The sequence below is a fragment of the Sceloporus undulatus genome, chromosome 4 (genome assembly GCF_019175285.1).
Source record: "Sceloporus undulatus isolate JIND9_A2432 ecotype Alabama chromosome 4, SceUnd_v1.1, whole genome shotgun sequence".
Lineage (NCBI taxonomy): Eukaryota > Metazoa > Chordata > Lepidosauria > Squamata > Phrynosomatidae > Sceloporus > Sceloporus undulatus.
Genome location: NC_056525.1, coordinates 60,708,089 through 60,731,473, shown reverse-complemented (window position 1 = coordinate 60,731,473; position 23,385 = coordinate 60,708,089). Strand labels below are relative to the sequence as shown.

The window sequence follows — 23,385 nt, the reverse complement described above, 5'->3', positions numbered from 1 at the left end:
GTACTTCAGCCATTTACTGACCTTAAAGGTATACTTCCTGCTGATGTTATCTGAAGGCTGGACTGCTGCAACCCGAAAGCTGAGAAGTGGGATGCTGCCCAAAATGCTTTCTTCCTTCTCATCTGCATGAAGGAAAGTGAGATAGAGGAAAATCAGATAGGTAAGTGCACCCCCTTCACCCAGCTAGAAGTCAAAGATGCTATTGAGGTGGAGACTCTCCCTCCGAACTCATTACAGAGCAAGAAACAACCAAGGGACTCAGCATGACCCTCCTTGCTATTAAATTAGAGCCAGACTCTTGAGTGCAACTGAGCAGAAAAAGCAGTGCCCAAACAGTGATCTACCTGTAGAAGATGGCTCTCCTTCCTGAGGCACCTGTGTATGTTATTTTCTCCATCTCAGACAGGCAAATGCTCTCCCACACTTGTGCCTGTATCAGTTACATTGACAGCTCACAATACTGCCTCGTTCATTATTCATGCCCAACTTTCAGCTACACTGCCTGGGAAGACGCTCAGACAGCAGGATGCTAAGAACTAAAGGTTGAGAGGTGCCCATTAACAGCAATATTTAAGCAATATTGCTGGAGGGGAGAGAATTGCTTTGGAAGATGGAAAGGTCATTGGGTGATAAAAAGTGCACCTAAATTCTCCATTCTCATCTTACATTTTCTAGACATTTGAAGACTGGGGTATGTCATATATTCCACTGATAATAAGCTTCATCTTGTATGTGTCGTAACTCACACACCCCTCTTTTGCCCTTTTTGGCATCATCACAACCAATTTGTTCCACTAAAGGACAAAGGATAGGACTATCCCCAGATATTTTGCTATCTGAGACAGAACATCAAATGGTGTTACTCCAACACCATGCCAAGTCAGACTGAATAGCACTCCAAGTCAGCTATATGATAATATGTGAGGCAGCAAAAAACTTGACAAACACCTCCTTCCATCCTTGCCCATAAAAATGTTAGCAAAAGACAGTAATTGTTACTCCTGTTTGTTGTCCTTTCAAGACACTTCAAACTGACTGCCTGAGGTAACTATCTCACTCTGCCTAATGTTAGGGCAGGCCATCCTGAAGTATTAGTGTTTGCACTTTTCAGAGGGAAGCATAATTGACAGGAATCTTGAATATGTGTATGTGTTGAATATGTTCATGTCAGTGAACCTACCCTGTGGGAGAAAGAACTAATGACCCAAATCATCTGTTCCAGAGCAAGAAGGGAACAGCTGTACCAAGTCTGGCCATCAGAGACATCATGGCATGCGCCACATACGTTCCCTTGCACAATTGCACAGATTGCCTGAGATATTACCACAGGGCAGAGAGAAGGAAAGAGAAAGATACATGGATGGTTCCTAGCACTCATTTTCCATCACATGTGAAATTTGATATATCAAATGTCACAATAAAGCCTACAAATCAACAGCAACAACAACAACAATGAGGCAGAGAATTCTCAGATTCCTGATTCTCTCTATTTCTTTTTTGAGATTTGGTTTATGCTTAGATATTCTGAGCAAATGGGTCAGCTCCAAACAGGGAGTCTGTAGAACAGTTACAGGAGAAATGGCAGAGAAAATGGGCAGTGATGTCAAGAGGAGGAAAAAACTAGTTCTTCAGAAAGTCCTTGCTCTTATGGGAATTGTACAGCTCATGGGGATTGTCCAGGCATTCAAAATGTGAACCCAACTATTTAGTAACCTATACTTTAGCACAGAAAAATAAAGCATTATATGTCTTTTGTTTTGTGAAAGCTAGTTTTGTTGGCATCACAACAGGCTATATATCACATATCCATGACATCACTATGAGACATGCTGCAAGCTGTATTTGTAGTCACTCATCCTTGGCATTATAAAAAATAAAAATTAAAAGATGTGGGCCCACCATCTTCACCCCATACGCAAACTGCTCCATCACAAGTTAAATGTAAGATATGTCTGCACTTATACAATTCTTACAGTTTGATACCATTTTAATTGTCATGGCTCTACACTATGGAATCCTTGAATATGCAGTTTGGTGAGGTCTTAGAATTCTATGCTAGAATACTCTAGTGCTTGTCTACATAGAATTCTAAATATTTCACCAAATTATAAATTCCAGGATGCTGTAACCACAAGAATTAGAATAGTCTAAAACTAAAATTATGGTGCAGTGCAAACACACCCTTATTTCTTCCCTAGCAGCTTTGTTATTCCCCAACACCAAGGTTAGTTCTGCCCCCTTCCTTTCTAAGAAGTTGGTTCTGCTATACCTTTGTAGTAAAAGAGGCAGCGATCAACCAGAACAAACCAGCGTTTATTCCACTGCTTCACCCCAGAGCTGGCCTGTAAGGAGATATTGAAAGTAAATAAATGTCACAAAATATACAGCATTGCATACCAGATCTTCAAAAAGTTACTTTTTCAACTACAACACACATAATCCATCCAATAAGGATAGCCAATGGCCATGTTAACTGCAGGACTCTTGGAGCTGCAATCCAGATTTTTTTTCAAGTTCTGTTGTATCTATTCTAGAATTGCACATGTTCCTAAGTATTGCATGAAGAGATGCCATGAGTGATACTGAGTTCAGCAACAGCAATGGAACTGTACAGGCAGGATATATGTCCTATAAAGCACCAGACAAGGAGTAAGTTGGGACAAAAGTTGCATCTATTTTCCATTTTGTGTGTGTGTGCTTGTGTGTGTGAGGGAGGGAGGGAGGGAGGGAGGGAGGGAGGGAGGGAATGAATATTGGAAAAAAGTACAAATGGAATGAATACCAGAGAAACATCTTCATGCAACAGCTTGTTGGACTCCAAACCAGAGCTCAGTTCCACACAACAGCATTAATATATTCTCGGGCATTAAACAGTTGTTGATCTTTTATCTCCCATCACTCATTGGTGCTAACAGCAGAAGAAGCTTATAGATGGGATGGGGAAGCATGCAAGTGAAATGACCTGTGTTCCAATGCAGGAAATTCCCCATTTCTGTCTTACAAGTATTTATTGAGCAGAAAAGGCTGGGTTCAACTGATACTTAGTTCACTCCATAACCAGGAACTGATTCCATAATGTCTCAAGGAAAACTATGTGATGGTGATTAAATAATCTCGTGCTGCAAAAAGAACCCATTGATTTTCCTGAAAGACTAAACTTGTACAAGAAGGCATCATATTATGGAATCCTCTCTGACAACACAGTAGAGCATATTACCTGCTTGAAGAGCCAGCCACACTTGGTCACTGCAGCACTGGGGTTCCTCTTCATGGAATTGGAGCGCTTTCCAAAAGCAATCCCCTTTCTGGAAGAGCGTGAGGCCTTTAGGAAATAGAAGAAAAGGTTTGGGAGAGACAAGCTACATAAACAATCATTCCCCCAATCCCTCCCCCCCCTCAAAAAACTAAAAACTGATGTGAAGGCATGTACAACCACTTTTACAAATCTCACAGAAAACAGAGGCTGTTCTAAAGCATAAGTGTCTGATTCCAAATACAATTGGAATCAGAAACAGGCACCATTCCCACTTACAGATAAATCGGTGTGTGATTTGGATCAATTCAAGAGTGGAGTGTTCCCACTCAATTTGCCCCAATTGCATTTTCTGTCATCAAAACAACCCACTTGTGGTTCATTCACGATGAATCGATTAAAAATGATTCAGTTCCAGCTGGCCGAAGGGCAAATTTGAATTGATTCCGATCTGCAGAATTGATTTATCGAAAAAGATGTTGAAAAAAATCAGCATCAAAAAGACGCGGGTTAAATGGGTCTAGTGCATGGGCCCCCCTCTCGGAATTGCTTCAGCAATTCAGATTAAGTGGGAACCAGGGTTGTTTGAACTGGTTCAAGCAGAATCGTGATCTGGTTTAAAAGGTAGTGGGAATGAGGCTACTGCCATGCATAGAACAGACCAAAGCTAGTCCAGACATTTTGCTGCCTGAGGCAGAGCAGCAGATGGCCCTCTAACGGTGCATCTACACTGTAGAAATAATGACGTTTGATACGACTTCAAGAGCTGTGGCTTCATCCTATGGAATCCTGGGATTTATAGTTTTATAAAGACTTTAGCCTTCTCTGCCAAAGAGTATTGGTGCCTCACAAAACTACTAATCACAGGATTTCATAGGATGGAGCCATGGCTGTTAAAGTGGTGTCAAATGGCATTACGTATTTATATAATAATAATAATAATAATAATAATAATAATAATAAAATTTATTTATGTTTCCCCACCTCTCCCAGTAGATCGAAGCGGGGTTACAGACTAAATAACAGCACACAGTGCTTACATAAAAATTCAATTAAAAGCAGCTAAAAACAATAAAATATCCAACATCAGACAATAGCATCAACAAGCAAGACAGGGATCATACACAGACAGGGACATATCATTCGTATCATATCAGCGGGGTATTCATATCAGGTGAGGTATGCTCGGCTAAAAAGCTCGGTTTTAACTGCTTTTCTAAATGTTTCTAGCGAGGCCGTCGAGTGGATCTCCTCAGGAAGACTATTCCAAAGTCTCAGAGCCGTTGATGAGAATGCTCTTTGCGAAGTAGCAACATATTTAAAGGTTGCTATATAGTGTAGCTGCACCCTAAGTCAAGGTATGTTTAGTTACGTCAGGAAGAAATTCTTCTAGAACATGGCCACATAGCCTGAAAACCCCACAAAAAACTATGGATGTCGGCCATGAAAGCCCTTGACTCAAGGTATGTTGTATGTAAAGCCAGCAAAGTAATTTTGGCCCATGAAACAGAAAATTCCACAAGCAATTATCGTCTTCTCTAGAAGTAAAACACAAGAATAACCAAATAACTGATAGTTTACTGCTGTTTCTTGATACTCAAAATCTGCTTTTTGAGGCAGCTGCCTCATTCTGCCTAATGGTAGGATCTGTCCTGGAGCAGAAAACTGAAATCAATTAGACTTGAGTTAATCATTAATAACTGAAGTCCTACTGATTCCAGTGCATCTACTCTCTGTGAATAAGGTTCAGTACAGACTGGCGGTTTGCAGCGGCCTGGGGCCAATTCTAGGGTTCCGAGCACACAGCATCTGCATGATCCCAAACCCTACCACATAATGGTATGTGCGTTGATGACATCATGCGCACATCACATCCAAATGAGGCGGCGCACACTTGACGTCACCACGACACCCCAGGGCACTAATGGCACCTAAGCAACATCGCGGGAAGGAGCTGCATTTCACAGCTCCTTTTTGGGGAGGATCATTGCCGCTGCTGTGCGGTTGCTGCAGCCATGCGGTTGCTGTGGCAATGATCCAGAGAAGAAATCTTCTAATCTGTACCAGGCCTAAGTCTAGAATGACCAAAATCACATTACTGAGGGATACTGGGTATTTGACATACACAAACAGTGCATTGTCTTAGAAAAATGAGATGCACTCAAACCAACAGTGGCAATTGTATGGCCTTCCAGATGTTCTTGGACCGCAGCTCCCAGCAGTCCTAGCCAGCAGTCAATACTAAGAAATACAGTGAGTTGAAATTCAGCAACATATGGAGGGCTGCAGAATTCCCATCCCTGATTTAAACCAATGTTCAGATATGTATCCCTATCCATATCCCTCTATTAGACCATTTCACCACTTATACTGAGAATACACATCAACAGCAAGGTCATTATGGATAAGCATAACTGTACCAATGGTTTTGATATTTACTGTCAGATATTATTGTTGTTGTTGTTATTATTGTTATTTCTAGCATCATCCTTTATTTTTCTTTACTTCTAGGATCATCCTAACCAACAGGAATGATCCTTTATTTTTAAAAAATAATATAATTTACTATCCACTAAAATATAATACTATTAATTTATCATTAATTAACTTCCGCCCCCAAAGTGCTTCCCATCACCAGAGCCTAATATCTTTATATTATTCTACCCTCCAAAATTGTAACTCTTCTTGTGGAGGTAAACTACCTTCCTCTTTTACTAAACCTTTTGTACAAATATTTTCCATATTGCTTCAAAATCATTCCTCTTCATTATTTCTTTTTTAAAACCTTAATTTCACATGTTAACTTATCATTAATTGCCATTTGCCATATTTCATTATACCAGTATTGTATTTGCAGATCTCCCTGATCTTTCCATTTTTTTCTATAATTACCTTTGCACCCAGTCCTTCATAGCCTGGGTGCAGTTGATCTTATCATATATAGACAATAATGCTATCTTTGGGCATATTTCTAACTCAATTTCTGTTATCTCTTTTATCTCCTTAAATACTAATTGCCAAAATTTGTTTACAGATCTACAATCCCACCACATATGAATATAAGTACCAATTTCTTGACAACTCCCCAAACATATCCTTGAATAATTCTTAGTTATATAGTTTAACCTTTCTGATGTTAAGTACCATCTCCAATTAATTTGTAATAATTCTCCTTCATCTGTATAAATTTTTAAATGCCATTGATTCCAAATTTTCCCTGTTCTTGAATATTTATCATGTGTGCTAATATTGTCCTTAATAGATTCTCCTTTCTCCTTATGCTTTGATAACAATTTATATATTTCTCTTGTAATACCTTTCAAAATTTCATTTGCCTCCATATTATATCTTTGCCTAATTATTTGTTCAAATTTAGTATATTCTCTAAATTCTATAATTTTCCTATTCCAATGCTGGGAGATTTATCCTGCGTGGTTTTGGTTTCTGTTTTTTTCTGTATCAGAGAGCATTTCACAATGGCAGTCAGTACTACTGTTAGTGTTTTACAGATGGAGGGACTCAAAACCTTATTATCTTGGGCAACATTTCACTGCAGTGCATAACCACAGGGAGAAAAAGAGCCAAGGTTCTCATGAGAAGCCATTCTGCTGTACTAAGCATACCCTGCCATTTGTTCGTTCCTGAGGGGTCTCTGAAACCATAGTATGATTGGACGATTCACTACTGACTGCTGCCGGCCGCTTGCTGCTTGCTTTGTTTGACATGTCCGAGGCAGATCTGGAATTGAGGGGAAAGAGGGAAGAAAGACTTATTACAAAGAGCCCTGAGGACATACCTTTACCTCTTTACTGTAATATTGTCACATGCACAATCACAGGTCCAAAGTCATTGAAAACAATAAAGTGTCTTTCAGCAGCTTCAGTAAGAGATTATTTCCAACATACAAATGGCTATACATATGCATCAGAAGTTGCCTTATAGCACATCCATATTTTTCTTTCTTCACATGGATTGCTGAAGGAAACAGAATGTTATTGGCTTTTACAGATGGCACATTTAACCTTTCTATCACATGCTCTTTCATGAATAACTCATCTATACCCCCAAATGGCAACACGCTAAAGACCTACCTCTGCAAGTCAAACTGGTTGTTCTCTTCTGGGATTTGGCCAGTCACTGGGTTAAGAAAAGTGTTCCGTCTTTCATTATGGCTGGAAAAACACAAAGAGGAATGGGCTCTGCATTAGTTAGGTGCTTGATGGCTAAGAATTCAAAAGACACTTCAGAATTCAAAGTCAGTCGAAGAATCGATATTTCAAAATCATCAGTCAGCGTTAGACATGGTTTGATAGCAGCAGGTATAAATATATAAATGTTGATGCCAATGCAATGACATTAGTTATGTCAACCTTCCCCAATTTAGCTCCTTCAACATCTTTTAGAATACAGTGATCATACTGTCAAGGATAACTGACATTAAAGTGCATCTGGAGGGAGCCAAGTTGGGGAAACTCAGTTAAATGAATAATAATTTAATCCATATTTCTTTGTATGCACAATCTAATGGCTGGTTATCAGTGAAAGAGGACTGATCCGTCCATCTGTCCATCCATATTAAAAAATGTAATTATTGTTGGTATTTGTAATAACTAATTATAAGTTCCTCCACAAATCCTACTATGCTGTCTTTTTGTGATGTGGAGGTGACCCTTAGTCTCAAATGCTATACCAACACTGTGCAAATTTTGGCAGGTCCTATCAAGCTGGTAGGGCTTCACGTGCAGCCATAATGATAAACTGCATGCCGGCACCAGCCTAGCTAAGAATGAATCACCAGAAAGATAGCCAAACTGAATTGGCGAAGGATAGCCAAACTGATGAATTGGTGATAAATTGACGACCGAGTAAGAACATAATGAAATGTTATGAGATAGTCACAATATGCATAAACAGAGGCACTCCTTGCACCAATAGAATCATGGATCTTCATGGTAGTAAAGATAATTATTTGTTGCTGAGAGAGTAAACATCACCACGGTATTCATGAAGCCTCAAAGAGACAGATAAAGAAGAATAGACGATTCCACTACACTTTGGGATAATAAAGGAATGATATAATGATGCCATGTGAAAATATTCTATATTAATACAAGAGTCCTCACTACTGCACACATAAGAAAATGAATCTTCTCAGACAGAGTTTTAAAATCTGGGAAACTGACTCTTCGTAAGCAGATTTATTGCTTCCCCACATCGACACTAACTGACCACTGTAAATGTCTGAAATATCTGTCTCACATTATACAGTCTTTTGAAAATTCAGGGCAAGATTCATAATTTGCATGTTTCTGGATCCTATTACATTCCATCCCACTTCCACAACTGTGTAAATATGTTTCATGCCTGAGCATTTATTATCACTAAGGACTGCATACAAAGAAGTGAAATAAAATAAAAAAACTACAACCAAAAACCAGATGATACAATTGTTTTAAAGTACTACAGTACATACAAAGAAGAAAAATAAAAAAAACTACAACCCCAAATCAGATGATACAATAGTTTTAAAATATTGATAAAGCATTATTATTAAATATTAAAACATATTGTTTATTTACTTGTTCTTTATGTTCAAGAATCCTTGGTTTATGTCCAAGAAAGCTAACTCAAACAAACAAACAAACAAACAAACAAACCCCCAAACAGTTAAAAGTTGATGCCACATTTTTGCCCCTTTTTCAATCCCCTCCCTCTTTCTCCTTTTTAGACTGCAAGTGATAAACATGAGTACTTCCTTAAAAATATCTTACTTCTGCTAGTGTGAATTAAAACTGGGGAAGTGGGGTAGGAGTTGGGGAGAAGGCAAACAAACTTGGTATGTTTTACACTTCTTGCTCCTGTTGCAGGGAGGGAACATTTGGACTTGTGTGATTGTAGATGCCACTGTTAAAGAACCAGTAAATAAACAACATGTTTTAATATTTAATAACGATATTTTATCAATATTTTAACACTATTGTATCATCTGGTTTTTGGTTGTAGTTTTTCATTTTATTTTATCTTGTTGAAAGACACCTTGAGTCCCTTGTTGGGAGAAAGGTGGGACACAAATTAAACAAATAATAAACAAATAAAATATATGCAAGCACATGAATCAGGGGCTTTGCAACACAAGCTTGTGCAGTCCCAATGATTTGGCTTCACCACAGTTGAGGAAGAGAAGAGAGAACACAGACAGATTTGTTCCCTTCACAATAAACTACTGTTTACTGCAAAGATAAGAATCATGTGGCTTTCCAGTTGTTGCTGAGGTGCTGCTCCCAACATTCCTCATCACTGACTATAATAGATAATGCTGCTGGGAACTACTGTTCAACAACATCTGGATACATTATCATGCAACCCCTGTTCATTGTGACATTTGAACTGGCCCAGCGTAAGCCAATTCTGTTCAATTACCTTTGCTTCAAACACCTGTTTACAGTTTGTCAGCATTACACAAAGACTTTTAAGATCAATACTTTTCCTTATGATGATGCTGTAAAGTCAGGCAGGACTGTTTTATCCATTTCATATCTGGGCAACTAGCATAAAATATTAATAGCCTTTGCCAGTGTTAGAAGAAATGCTAGTGCAGAGAGAGGAATACAAAAAGTCCTATGACATTTGGCCAGTTGGCCTCATGCATTACATAGCAACAGCCTTACACTCAGACACATGCTTAGGGTTGCCATAAGTCTGGACCTCCAAACCGGGACATATGTAGGGCAAATGTAGGGCAACATTTTCAAATGTAGGGCACATTTTTTTTTAAATGGAGGACATGCGAAAAAATTGATGATTTTTAAAAAATGTAAATATAAATGCATGTTTCTTAGGCACGATCAAAATACACTTTAAAAATACACTTAAGAAAAATAAATATTGCAAAAAATACACTTTAAAAATACACTTAATAAAAATAAAAATAAACACTTTAAAAACAGCACACTTAACCAAAATAAATACTGTAAATGGGCACCCACCTCCTCCTCTTCCTCCTCCTCCTCCTCCTCCTTGGTGCCAAAAAAGGGCAAAGGAAATGGCCCTTTCCTTCCCCTCTGGCTGCAGCCCAGCCCAACAGAGGAGGAGCTCCTCCTTCAGAGCCTGGCTGGCCAATGGGGGCAGACTGGGGCTGGAACAGCCCAGCCCCCTGCCAGCCCTCACAGGCTCCGGCGTGGAGAAGGGACGGGCTGTTCAGCCCCAGACTCAGAGGAGGAAGTCCTCTTCATTAGCCCTGTGTGCGGCCCTGCAAGTGCAGAGGCCTCATCTTGAAGGGAGGGTAGGGCAAGACAAAGAGCCCTTTCCCCTCCCTCTGGCCCAGAGTCCTCCTCCGCTCTGCCTCCTCCTCCTCCTCCTCCTTTTCTGAGGCTCTGCCTCCTTAAGGGGCCAGCTCCTATTTTAGGCTGGCGCGCGGCAAGGGCCAGGGTCGCCGAGGAGGAGGAGGCAGAGGGGGAGGGGGAGGGTGGCCGGCCAGCCAGCCACGCGCGGCCCTGAAAGGCAAGGGGGACGCGTGGGGGAGGAGGAGGTTGGAGAAGGAGGTGGAGGCGGCTGGCTGGCTGGCCGGCCAGCTGCATGGGCGGTCGCGGCCAGAGGGAGCGCACAGGAGGCAGAGGAGAAGGAGGAGGCAGAGGAGGCGGACGCGGAAGTGGGTGGCCGGCAGGCTGCATGAGCAGCCGCGGCCATAAAGAAGGCGCGCATGGGGGCGGAGGTGGCCACAGGCAGGGTAGACCCAGTTTTGGCACAAAACTGGACCGTGACCGTGCCAGCACCCCCAAAAGCGTGACTGCCCTGCCTACAGCTGGGTTATGGCATCCCTACACATGCTTGCAAAGTTTGTCACATTCAAACTTTATATTTTTTTTAATTATAAACTTTTAGGCATATATATAATTTTAATTCTATTGCCGCAGGAGAAAGAAGAGAAGTGTGATCAGGAACAAGATATTTAAGTGCATCATTACTGCCTAGTAGGTACACCCATCATTCCATGGATGTTGAGAATGCTCTGCCCTCACAGGGCTAGTTTCTTTCTAAATGTTTGTCCCCTTAGGTTTCATATTCTTTCTTTTTCAGCAGCCTCAGTTTGGCTCCATTTCTTACAGCATACACTGCCTGAGTTCCTTATTAGTGGAAAGAGGCTCTTCATTTTTATCTACTGCTCCTCATATTTCAACTCCTTGCCCAGTGATTAGCTGTGTCATTCAACAAGGCTCTCCCGTTGCCACCTCCAAGTATAAAATACATTTGCATTTTTCCATGGTATGTGTCAGAAATAGAAATTAAATCCTGTCTTTGTTTCAGAAGTAACTATCTAATGCCCATATATAAGGTTATACCTGTTATTGCTCTCAAAATGTGCTTGCACTCCACATACTCCTAGTGATGCCACTGACCTTCGGCATGCCCAGGGCTTTTTGAAAAAGTCATAGGGTCCTTTCACACTACACAGTTATAGTGCTATGATTCTACCTCTACTACCATGTATGTAACTTATGGAGTCCCGGGGTTTATATTTCAAGGCACTATGAGGCATTAGGGTTCACTGGCTGAAAATTCAAAGTACCCCTCCCTAATCTGCAAATTCCAGGTTTCCATAGGGTGCGACCATGGCATTTAAAGGGAAATCAGTGCTATAACTGTGTCATGTGAAAGGGTCCCTATTACAACTACAGGATCAAGACTGAGAACTGCTATCAGAAAGATTGGACAGATGGACTTACAACCTTCCAACAGGGTTGCTGAACTCCCAGTGACATCAAAAACAAATTGAAGGTAACATCCATATCATGGATAACATCCATATCATAGTCTTTCAGAGGAAGCATTAATCCTATTTCTGCTATGTCCCATTTTTAAAAAGTGCCTTAATCTAAACATTTTGCTATCTCTTTGACATTGATGCCTCAAAGTGTCCTAGATTTAGGGTGGCCATGTGTCCTACTTTTTGGACCTTATTTTGAAAATCTGTCAGGGGATAGTTTTCTGTTTTAAGACAACTGCTGTAAAGCATTGTCCAGGGCAAAAAGTTTAAAGTTTAAAAATAAGAAATCCTAAGAAAGAATATAGCAGGAGCCTTCAAGTTACCCATTAACATTTAGCAGCTGGGCAACAGATTCAGAAGACACACAGATCATCTGGTAATGCCCTAACAAAGATGACAGTGTTTGGGGCTTTGTAAAGTACATATTTCAGTTGCACAAATGCCATCACACTTTATTTTTTTTTTAACGGCAAATAAGTTCTGCTCCTTGCTTATCCCTTGTATCAGTGGTAGTCTTTCTACTGGAATCAGTAGCTCTTATCTGTAGTACACATCAACAATTCATTTATGAGTCTGTACTAGCTCATTAACTGAACAATTTAATCTCAACTCATTAACACCTACACTAGTGTAAGACCCATTCCTATTCACTCACCAAATCTGTACTAGCAAAACGGATATCTCTCCAAAACTGGACTCTGTCTGTTTTCACGAAGATTACCTTATAAACTTTGTACCTAAATGCTTAATGAATACTTAATATGTCTTGTTTGTGTCCCTGCCTCATTTTTCCAACTGCATATTCTGTGTCCAATTGCACACCTTTTATAAAACCCCTGAAATATGAATTGTATTATATTTAAATTACAGCTATTATTTCGAATGTTATTTTTAAATAAAAAATGCAAATTTTATGTAAAATTGTATTCTCTTTTATGACAATGAATTTTGGAATCACATGTAGATGGTCATTCCACCAGGAACTGTACTGCAAAGATTACTTTCATAGAGAAAATGGTGTACTCCTGGTCCAAAACAATTTTGAAACAGTTTTTAGTAAATACATGCAGAAAGAACATATAACATACTTACATATTTACATGTGATATTCTTTACATACTTACAATCAAGAGGCATTAATTTTCCTGAGAATCTCCCCATTCCCCCTTTAAAAAAACAAAAATAATGGCAAATACTCAGACTGACAAAAAAAGACAACACAAGACCTTCTCACTTCTCTCAAAATGTACCTTCACATACTACTCCTAAGTACCCTTAATATTTTCCGGTATAAAATATAAACCAAAATTCTACTTTTTTAATAATATAGACTGAATGACCTGGCTACCATGTATAACTACGCAACATTATTAAACTTAATTAACACCACTATTAATTTTCAGTACTTTCATTATTCAACATTATTATCTACAAATAGGATTGTAAAGTACTTGCTTCATCCTCTATATCCCAAATCCATAAATAGATACCTCTCCTGGATACTCCTTCAGAAAATCTATAAAGCATCCCAAGGTTTCTAAGAAACTCTCTATTGATTTTCCTGCAATTAAATTGGTTAATTTTTCCATTTCTGCAATTTCCACTAATTTTCCCAACCCTTCTCAGTAATTTGGCACATTGTTCTCTTTGGCAATATCTCTTATACAGCCTCTGTTATTACATATCTAATTAAACTACCCTGTTTCTTTCTCCTTATATCTTCTTCATTTATCATATTCAACAGACATGCTTCTGTTTTGAAAATCAAATTAAATCCTGGAATCTTTTGTGCCTATTTACTTATTTTAAACCAAAACACCCTAGCTCCATCACATGTGAAAAAAGAGCCAATTTGTTTTCTATACTTCCAGCACTTATTACTAACCCCTTTATACATTTTCACAAATTTTCCTGGAGTAATATATCACTTACACATCATTTTGTACAAATCTTCTTTAAGATTGTATGAGCACATAAATTTTGATCCCCTTATCCACATATTTTCCCATTGGCTCATATGAATGTTATGACCCAAATTCTGTGCCCAGCTAATCATATATTCTTTAACCCATTCTTCTTCTGTATCAAAGTAACTTGTATATTTTACTTATCAAATGGTTGTCGTCTGAACATAGCAAGTTTTCACATGCTGTATTTTTACCTTCATATTGTCAGTTTTTCTAGTCTTCTCATACCCCTTTCCCCTTAATTGATAATATGACAACTACTGTAATTTAGTCCCCCTCCCTCTAATTCCTGACTCTTTTTAATTTTGCAAACCCCAGCTTCTTTTTTTTCCACCAGTTTATCCACATAAATTAACCATTTCCCCCCCTCAGTTCATGCTTACACAAAGCCTCTTGAGGAGAGAGACAGTCAAGAATTTTAGGGCAGTGTCTGCCTTTATCTCTATTCCAAATTCTTAGTAGGGAATTTTCTCATTACACGATTTCTAAATTCCACATTAATTTTGATTTTCACATACCATAAATACTCATAAATAAACCCTACTATTAATTCATGACCCTCCAAATGCTGGTCCAAAAAAAAAAAAGAGATATTTTGTAAGAGACTCTTATCTGTCACAGGGCTCAAAAGTAAAAGATGAGAAATTGGGTCCAGGCTATTTGAAGGACTTTATCTCTCTCTTGAGCCCACTAGAGCTCTAAGATCTTCTGAAAAGACCCTTCTTTCTGTCTTTCTGAGACCAAGGTGGCCCTGTCCTTACTCTCCATCCACTAGCAAATCAAATTCTTATGCCATCAAGCTTTTAGAAACTGACTGGTATGGACTTTCAATGATGTGCTGTGCTATTTTGTGATTATACACTGTCATTTAATTAATTCTAATGTGCACTTATTTTTTGCAACAATTTAATTGATTTTTAAATACCTTTATACTTTTACTGAAGTTTTTGCATAGTTTTTAATCTGGATTTTTAAATGAAAAATATGGCATAAGTCTAAGTGGCATTATTGGGGATAAGATGGCATATCAATGAATAAAATGAGGAGGAGGAGAAGGAGGGCTGGAATCCTGTTTCAGCTAATTAGAAATTGCTTCAACTGCCCCGGCTGAATGCTAGGGAATTCTGGGAACTGTAGTTTTATGAGACATTTCTGTCAGAGAGCTCTGGTGCCACAATAAACTATAATCCCTGGCCATTTAAAGCAGTCTCAAAGTGGATTATTTCTGCAGTGTGTTTTGGACCTGTGTTAAGTATATTTAACTTAGGGATAGAGCAGATTGGTGGCTTGGAGTGGCCTCTGGTCACTCCAGCCTCGACCAGCCAGGGACTGAGGCAACCAGACAGCCTACTCTGAAAGTGGGCTGCCACTTTCCCAGATGAGCCACCAGCAAAGAGAGGCTTTTCACCACTTCTTTTCCCGGCAGCTTCTAGCCACCTTAGGTAGACTCAGAGCATCTTCCAGCTGCATTGGGGGCATGCGTCATCTTCATGCCATGCCCTCAAAGCAGTCAGAAGCCACACCTTTTAGCTCACTGTGACTTAACTACTTAAGTAAACTTAACTAAGTAACTTTTCCTGGTCCCCCCCCCCCCCCCCCGCCTCCCAAATTGACGGAAACATCATTACTAAGTAGCAATCATTAGCATTTAACAGTTATCTAGCTATACTCATTTGTAACTGGTTTTCATTTACAATTGCTACTTAGTCACAATTTTGACCAATGTTTTAATAGTATAACATTTAATTTTCATTTTAATGTATATAATTAATTATGTTTTATTAGAACTTTTAAAAAATATGTTTGAAGCTGCTTTGTATCCCAACCTTGAGAGGACGGTGGGATATAAATCAAATAATAACTCTTATTTCTGAACAGTCACTCAAATTAACAGAGCTGATCCAAGATATTTTGGTGAATGAGGCAAAGGCAGAGGTGTGTCTCCAACAATTTCAGATACAAAATGTGATCAGATGGGCACTTGGAACTTACTTCGGTGCTGACAATAGAACTACATCTTCTATCATGCTGGCTGGTTTAGGGGTGGAATACAGGTCATATAGTGTATGCAGCCATGCCCTTTAGGAAAGAGAATTCTGTAAGGAGGACGGCTATCACTGATATCACCCACCATTTGTCACATAGGACAATTTCCTTACTCAAAATATCATAAAGGCACTAGATCATGCCCTATTTTGGAAACTAAGCAGGGTCATCTCTGGTTAGTACTTGGATGGGAGACTGCAAAGGAATACCAGGTGCTGTAGACTACATTTCAGAGGAAGGAACTGGCAAAAAAACCTCTGAGTATTCCTTGCCTAAGAAAACTATATGAAATTGATGGAGTTTCCATAAGTCAACAGGTGACCTGAAGGCACATACACTTTCCCCACACACCCACAGAGCCCAATAAATGAAAGAACCTCAGTGACTGCATTAAATTAGCACACAAGAGAAAAATGTTTAGTACATCTCTGTCCCAAATGAAGTGGAAGGGAAGTGTTTTGTTTTGTTTTTAAATGGGGAGATATTCAAAATGAGAGAGAGAACAGCATAGAGTTTAAAGGGTTATAGTTCATAACATTATTATTTCAGTCCACTTCTTCATTCCAAATAATGTGTAGAATGGCTCCAGCTTAAACAACAGAGTTTACCCTATAAGACTTTAGTTCTTTTTGTAGATGATGCAGCAGTACACTGACTAAAACAAAAATATTAAATTACAGAAGCCGAAATAAATCAAGGCAGCAGTGCTTTGCGATGTACTTTTCCAGACACAGATTTTAATTAGAACAAATTTTGTTATCTCAGCCTGCTGGGTTTTATTACTTTACTGTGGCTACTTAAGAAAAGCAGGCTTTCATTTGCCCTCCACCAGCACAGAGGAGGAAAATAAAGGAGATGTAGCTTTTTTTTTAGTTTTTTCAGTAAGAGCAGTTGTCTATTTCTCTCTCTTTGTGTCACACACACACACACACACACACACACACACACACACACACACACCAGGAGTCATGAACCTGTGTGACTGTAAAAGTACAAATCAGCAGTTTGCTCATTACAGTAAATATGAGAAAAATCTATATAATTTTTGTCTTGCATAAGTTATACTTCTCATTTACTTCATCCCTTCTCTCAGTATTTACACTGAGCTATGAAATGGACCTACAACCTCTTAGTGAAAAAATTGCAATCCAAGTATAGATAACAATCATCTGGGAGAAAGACTTCTGCAAAGCAAATAGATAAACAGGGTGTCAAACAAACAAAAAACCTTCAATGCTCCAGGATCTAAAATAAAACCTCTTGAATCTCTAGGTTTCTCTAGGATCTAAAACAAAAGATAATGTGTACTCTCAGAACATCTGCATTTATGAAAACTTGCACAACTCTCTTTGGAAATCATATTCAAAGGTATCACTGTGCCAGTACCAAAGGAATCTTGTAGCCCTTTTAAAACTCACTAGTTGAAAGAAAGAAGTTTGTAGCATAAGGTTTCTTAGATTTAATCTACTTCACCAGATGCATTTTGAAAATAATTCTTTCAAAAGGAGAGATCTGCAAACAAGTATGGAATATTTTTACAAAGATAAATAAAATAACAATATAACCACAGGTTACGGTATATTTTAGTCTATTCACAAAACCATAGTGGCAAACCATAAATGTGCATTGAGATGGGTACGAAGGGTTGGATGGTGGTGCATTTAAGGACCTAAATCTTAGTCATGACTACACTAGACCAACTGTATCAGTGGGATTTATCTACATGTTGATTCAGCATTCAACAAATGGTTAGTCTAGTTGGAACTAACCAAGAGAATGTCAGTCAAAGTATGTACTCACAACATTCACACACAGAGAATGTTATAGCAAACTTCTACAGGTTAAGTCTCCCTTATCTGAAATGTTTGGGATCAGAAGTGTTTCAGATTTTGGATTTTTTTTCAGATTATGGAATATTTGCATATACATAAGATTTATTGGAGCTAGTACTCAAGTCTAAACATAAACTTTGTTTATGTTTTAACTGATAGTTCTTGGCATGGTCCAGAATTTCAGTGTTTTCAAACAGCATTTTGTGCCCAGGATGGTTTGTGATGTGTTCAGCCAGAAAAATCAGCAGTAGCAGAACACATTACAAACCATCCTGGGCACTAAATGCTGTTTGAAAACACTGAAATTCTGGACCACGCCAACGACTATCAAGTCAAAATGCACAGGGAAGCCATTGAAATCCACAAACACTTGGGCAACTTCAACAGGAAAGATGAAACCCTCAAAGTAAATAAAGTTTGGCTACCAGTCCTGAAGGACACCAAAACCAGGACTCAGCAAATGCAAATGAGACACCACTCAGGGCCAGAGGCTTTCCCAGCAAACAATGATCACCAATTAGCAGACACCAATCCTTTTTGCATATCCTCCTACCCTGAGGAGTCCATCAACAACAAAACAATACACAGATTAACATGGGAATCACTCCTCCTCACCCAGGGTCACACAGTAAATATATACCCACTCTCTTCCAGGTTAGCATTGTCTGAAGATGTCAACCACAGATGCTGCTGAAATGTCAGGAATAAACTCTTATAGACATGGCCACGTAGCCCGAAAAACCCACAAAAACTAATTTGGACTAACGTTCCTTCCCAAATTCAAATTTGGTTATGAGGCTCTAACCCTCACATACCCATCCAATGAGCCCTATGAGGTGGTGGTGATGGCGGTGTGAGAAACAGAAAATGAGTTAGAAACTGAAGAGAGTAAACAGAAGCAAAAGATAAACAGAAAATAAGACTTAGTAAAATGATCTACTTCTCCAGATTGGACTGACATATGTTTTCTAGCTCTTGGAGATGATGCCAATTCCACCTCCCCCGGCATGCTGAGGGTCTTATGCCACTGGTAGCTGATGGCTCCCATACCAGTAGGGTGTTGAATCTGCTCTCATCTTTAGCCTAAATTTTAAAGTAGCTATCAAAGGTGCTGAATGTATTTGGTAATAGCAATAGGAAGTAAATTTCTATACTGCTTATCGATGTACTAAGCGGTTTACAAAGTGTAAGCTAATTGCTCCAAACAAGCTGGGTATGCATTTTAGTGACTGTAGTACAGGCATTTAACCACTGAGCCACTAGGGCTCCTTGAGAATTTTGAGAATATAGTTCAGCACTTTGGATAGTTCCATTATAGAATCCATTGCCCTGCTGATATGGAAACTATCAGCTGCCACTGGTTGTTGAAGAACTTGGCAAGTTTCCTTTTAATTTTCCAGAAGCCTCCTACTGGGATAAAGGCAATCTTTTCAAAGGGCAATGCCTCATCATTGTTCTATTAAATTTCTCATCCTCATGCTCTACAGACTTTATAATGTATTGTAGACCTCAAAGCAGAAACTGATGTTTTGTTTTAATTTCACTTCCAAATTTGGTCTTTATATGTTCTTGATAATTTTTTTCTTTAAAAGAAAAATCAGGATTTTGCTTTTATAACATCTTTCTATTAAACATTCATGGCATGGCAGGGTTATCCTTAGTACACATAGCCCTTTCCCCAAATCAAGCTGTGGTTACACATCTAAATCCAAGGTCAACACAATATTGAGTGTCAGTGGTGATCTCAGCAAAACCTACAAATCACTTGCTGCCTATGAGCATGTTTTGTTTCATATAAATTCCTGGTGTTGTTATGAAGAGGGTTAAGCTTTCCTTAAAAAAAAACACCTTAAGATCATTGCTATTTCTGTATCACTTGTTTATTGATGGATATATACTGAGTAATTATAAGACTTTAAGCATTATCAGTGCTTCCCAAAACAAGCAACTCATGTATTCCCCGCAACTCCTTTACCTAAGCCAGTTACAAAGCTCAAAATTGTATTATAGCATGAAAGTGCAGTGAAGCATTCAGTATGTACACGAGGAAAAAGAACATTGCCTTTAAGAAGATACTGTGGACTTCAAGGAGTCTTGGACTGAGCCCATGGGCAATTGGCTGGAGCAGATTTAAGGAACCTACTGATCAACTAGCTGAAAATGGCTCAACCCATTTAGAAGTGAATAAGAGCATCTAATGAAAGAATGACTGCAAAGACCACAAATAATATTATATAACAATAGTCTGAGAGGTATGGAATGATGTATGTGGCACCATATCTTTCTCCAATGCTAAAGATTCGCCTAATGGAAGGAACAAGAGAGGGTTCACATGGAATCCAGAGCAGGACCAAGACATTTTACTGCCTGTGGCAATGTCCTCTAATATATATGTGGGCAGCAGGCCAGACTATGAGAGGCAAAGGCAAGGCAGGCTGTGAATGACACACACAAACCTGTCTTCTAATACCACTCTCCACCTCACAGCGTGAGGCAACCATCTCACTCTGACTAATGGTAGAAACTACAAACAGGGGTAGAAGCAGAGCCTTGAAAATACACACACACACACAGACACACACACACAGAGGTTTCCTTATGACATAATTGTCAAGTCGTATCTGACTGTAGGAGGCAGTGCTAATCTCCATTACTAAACCAAGAGAGCTACCACTGTCAAAGACAACTTCCATGGTCAAGAGGCCAGCATGACTACATGGAACACTGTTACCTTCCCACTGAAATGGTACCTATTTATTTACTTTCACTTTTACATGCTTTCAAACGGCTAGATTGGCAGAAGTTGGGACTAGTGATAGGAGCTCATTCCATCACATGGTGCTTGGGTCTCAAACTGCTGATCTGCTGATCTTATGGTTATCAGAGTCAGCATCTTAACACACAGAGAGAGAGACTATAGCTTCCAGAATCTCCCTACCAGTAACTGTAACAATTATATACAACTACAGCAAAAACTATGACAACTATAACACTATAGCAACAGAAACCAGGAAGCACAGTTTATGACTGTAGATGGAAGTGAGATTAAAAGAGACATTTTCTGCCCCCTCCTGCTTTTCTGCCCCTTTCAATCCCACCATCACTCCTAAAGCAAAAGTGCCCTGCCTTTGCCCTATTAGTCCTAGGGATAGTGGCCAGTATAGTATGCAAGGAGAGTTAAAGAGCTTGGAAAACTTGGGTGTTTGGAATACAGCTTTAAATATCCTAGAAGGGAGGATCTCAGAGCTATTGTCCAAAAAAGTAACTATTCCAAGCTTCGGGATGAACTAAACTTTTAAGTAATTGAATTATTCTTAAGAGGTGGAGCCAAGCATGCATTTCACTGCAGCATTATTTCAGCCTTCAATTGTCCTCTGACAAGTGATTGAACATCACTAGGCACTTGCCTACTGACCTCAGACTTGTCTGCCCAAATACAGGGTCCTGTCCAGGGTCCTGATGACTTTCTTGAAAACCCAATTTAGTCTCTGTACTACTGCAGCTTGCCTGCTGATCCTTGAACCCACCTATTGTTGAGTAGTTTGAAGCATCTTTCTGGCCTCAGCCTTGAACAGCAGAAAAGCTTTTAAAAAGCATACAGCTCTGGCCTACACACTGATTCTATATACCTAGTGTTTCTGTATTGTCCTTGCTCTGTCCTGAAATATAATGCAGTACCACTGCACAATCACACTGCCATGAAAAACTAATTTATTAAAAGAATTAGATGGTGAAATATTGGCACTGTCCAATATTGTACTCATGTTCTATGCCTGAAATTTAGTTTTGGATTATCTTGCTATCTATTTGTGGTGACCTGAAGTATAATTAAGGATAAAGACAGAGAACTGACTTGTAATTTTATAATGTACATAGAATGTAACTTTTTTTTCTATTTGTATAATGTCCTTCTTGTTGTTTGTTTTCTTTTTTGTATATACATCTTTGTCATTATTATTTTTCTCTTTTTTCTTTTCTCGCTATGTATGTATATGAGAAAATCTTAATAAAAATTATTTTAAAAAAAGAATGTAATCCTGCATCATTTAAGGTTACCCCATTGTTGACTCTGCCAATTGTGGCTTAACCATAATAGCTTGCAAATGAAAATTAAAGTATCCCAGAGTTGGTAAATATCAGCTCCCCTCAAATAAAGACACCTTTGGATGAAATATTCATGGCAAAGAAAGAAAATGGCAAAGTTTCCTGGTGGTAAATTTACTGTCAGAAAGCAGTGAGATGATTAGCCATAGTCTTTGGATCACAACTACTGTATTTCCCCCCACCCCCCACCCTTCTTTTTAGTCATGCTAGGAGTAAGGGAAGAAAGGAGAGGAGATATGCATAATATAAATCCTAGATGGGCTTAAAGGTATTTGTGATCTTGACTAGCAAGAAAGGGTGGAGATTAACCCCAAGAAGCTTCAAGATCTCAGAAAGTTGACTCCAGTGATCTGGAGCCTGCATGTATCATTGTTTCTCTCTCCCTCTCTCTCTCCCTCTGTGTGTGTGTGTGTGATTGTTATTTTCAGCTTTGCACAATACCAACTGGTTAGAGGAAAGAAGTCCCTCTTTTAGTAATGCCAGTTTCCCCCTCTTTAGATTGTTTTTCATACAGAAAAAGCTGCCATTGGGATGTTAATTTATATATATACAGGTAATTTTCTAATTTTATACATGTCTTTGTGGATGGAGGTCTGTCACAGCAATGGGAACAATTACCTTTGGCGAAATTATCCTGCAGGACCTTCCATGAATCCTCCTGTAGGTTTTGGTGGATGATATTGCTGTTGTGTATCAAGCTATAGCTCCAAAGTTGGGTGCCTCTCTGCTGACAATACCCCTCACTCTCTACCAGACACTAAAAGATCATTGTTGGGTGGGGGTCCAGAAAAAAGGCAAGTCCTCCAAGAAGGGAGGGGGAAACAGGACAATATTTCTACTGGGTGGATCTCTATACTGTACCTCCCAGTTTAGGATAACAGCCATGGTCCATGCTGCATGGTCCATTTTAAACCAGGGACATTTCCACAGGAGGCTTTTATCATGCAATTGCCTGACCCACGGCTTTTATTGTGGAGCAGGGGATGCTGTAAAATTATCTTCCACTTTCAGCCATCCTGTGTTTTCATATTGCTTCTGTCTTACTGCAGAATATCTGTTAAGGAGGAAAAGAGGGAATAGCTGCACAATGTCATCTGCTTGGAATCATTCCTCTGGAATCATCCCAGACAAGAAGAACCTTGCTGAGCCTCTACTGAGGTGACATTCTCCATTTCCTCTGAGGAAATGTGGATTCTGACTTATTCCATTCTTGAAGAACAAATAATTTCAAAATAGTTCTCTCTGCTGGGTGAGATTATGAGGGGGCTCTATGCATGTTTTTCAACTGTTTCTTCCCCAAATTTGATGTTTTTCCAAATTTTCATTTGTTCGAAAGTGATATTTGCACAAACACTGAGTTTTGTCTGTAAAAATCTTGGTTTTGTGCCAAAGAAAAATGTTTTGTGCAAAAAAATCATG

General features: G+C 39.1%; 1 protein-coding gene across 3 annotated transcripts in view; it reads right to left on the bottom strand.

Annotated features, from left to right (window-relative positions):
- Positions 1-23,385, bottom strand: part of PLEKHA6 (pleckstrin homology domain containing A6) — a 284,203-nt gene that overhangs the window by 83,215 nt on the left and 177,603 nt on the right. For 2 of the 3 annotated variants that reach the window (XM_042463589.1, XM_042463585.1), the window contains exons 2-6: positions 7,345-7,425; positions 6,877-6,991; positions 3,218-3,322; positions 2,270-2,342; positions 22-122 (exon numbers count right to left, since the gene is read on the bottom strand). In XM_042463589.1, the coding sequence (XP_042319523.1) occupies positions 22-122; positions 2,270-2,342; positions 3,218-3,322; positions 6,877-6,978 (381 nt within the window). In that variant the 5' untranslated portion in view covers positions 6,979-6,991; positions 7,345-7,425. Of the gene's footprint in view, positions 1-21; positions 123-2,269; positions 2,343-3,217; positions 3,323-6,876; positions 6,992-7,344; positions 7,426-13,141; positions 13,165-23,385 lie in introns of those variants that run through there. The other variant, XM_042463586.1, reaches the window with a different exon arrangement.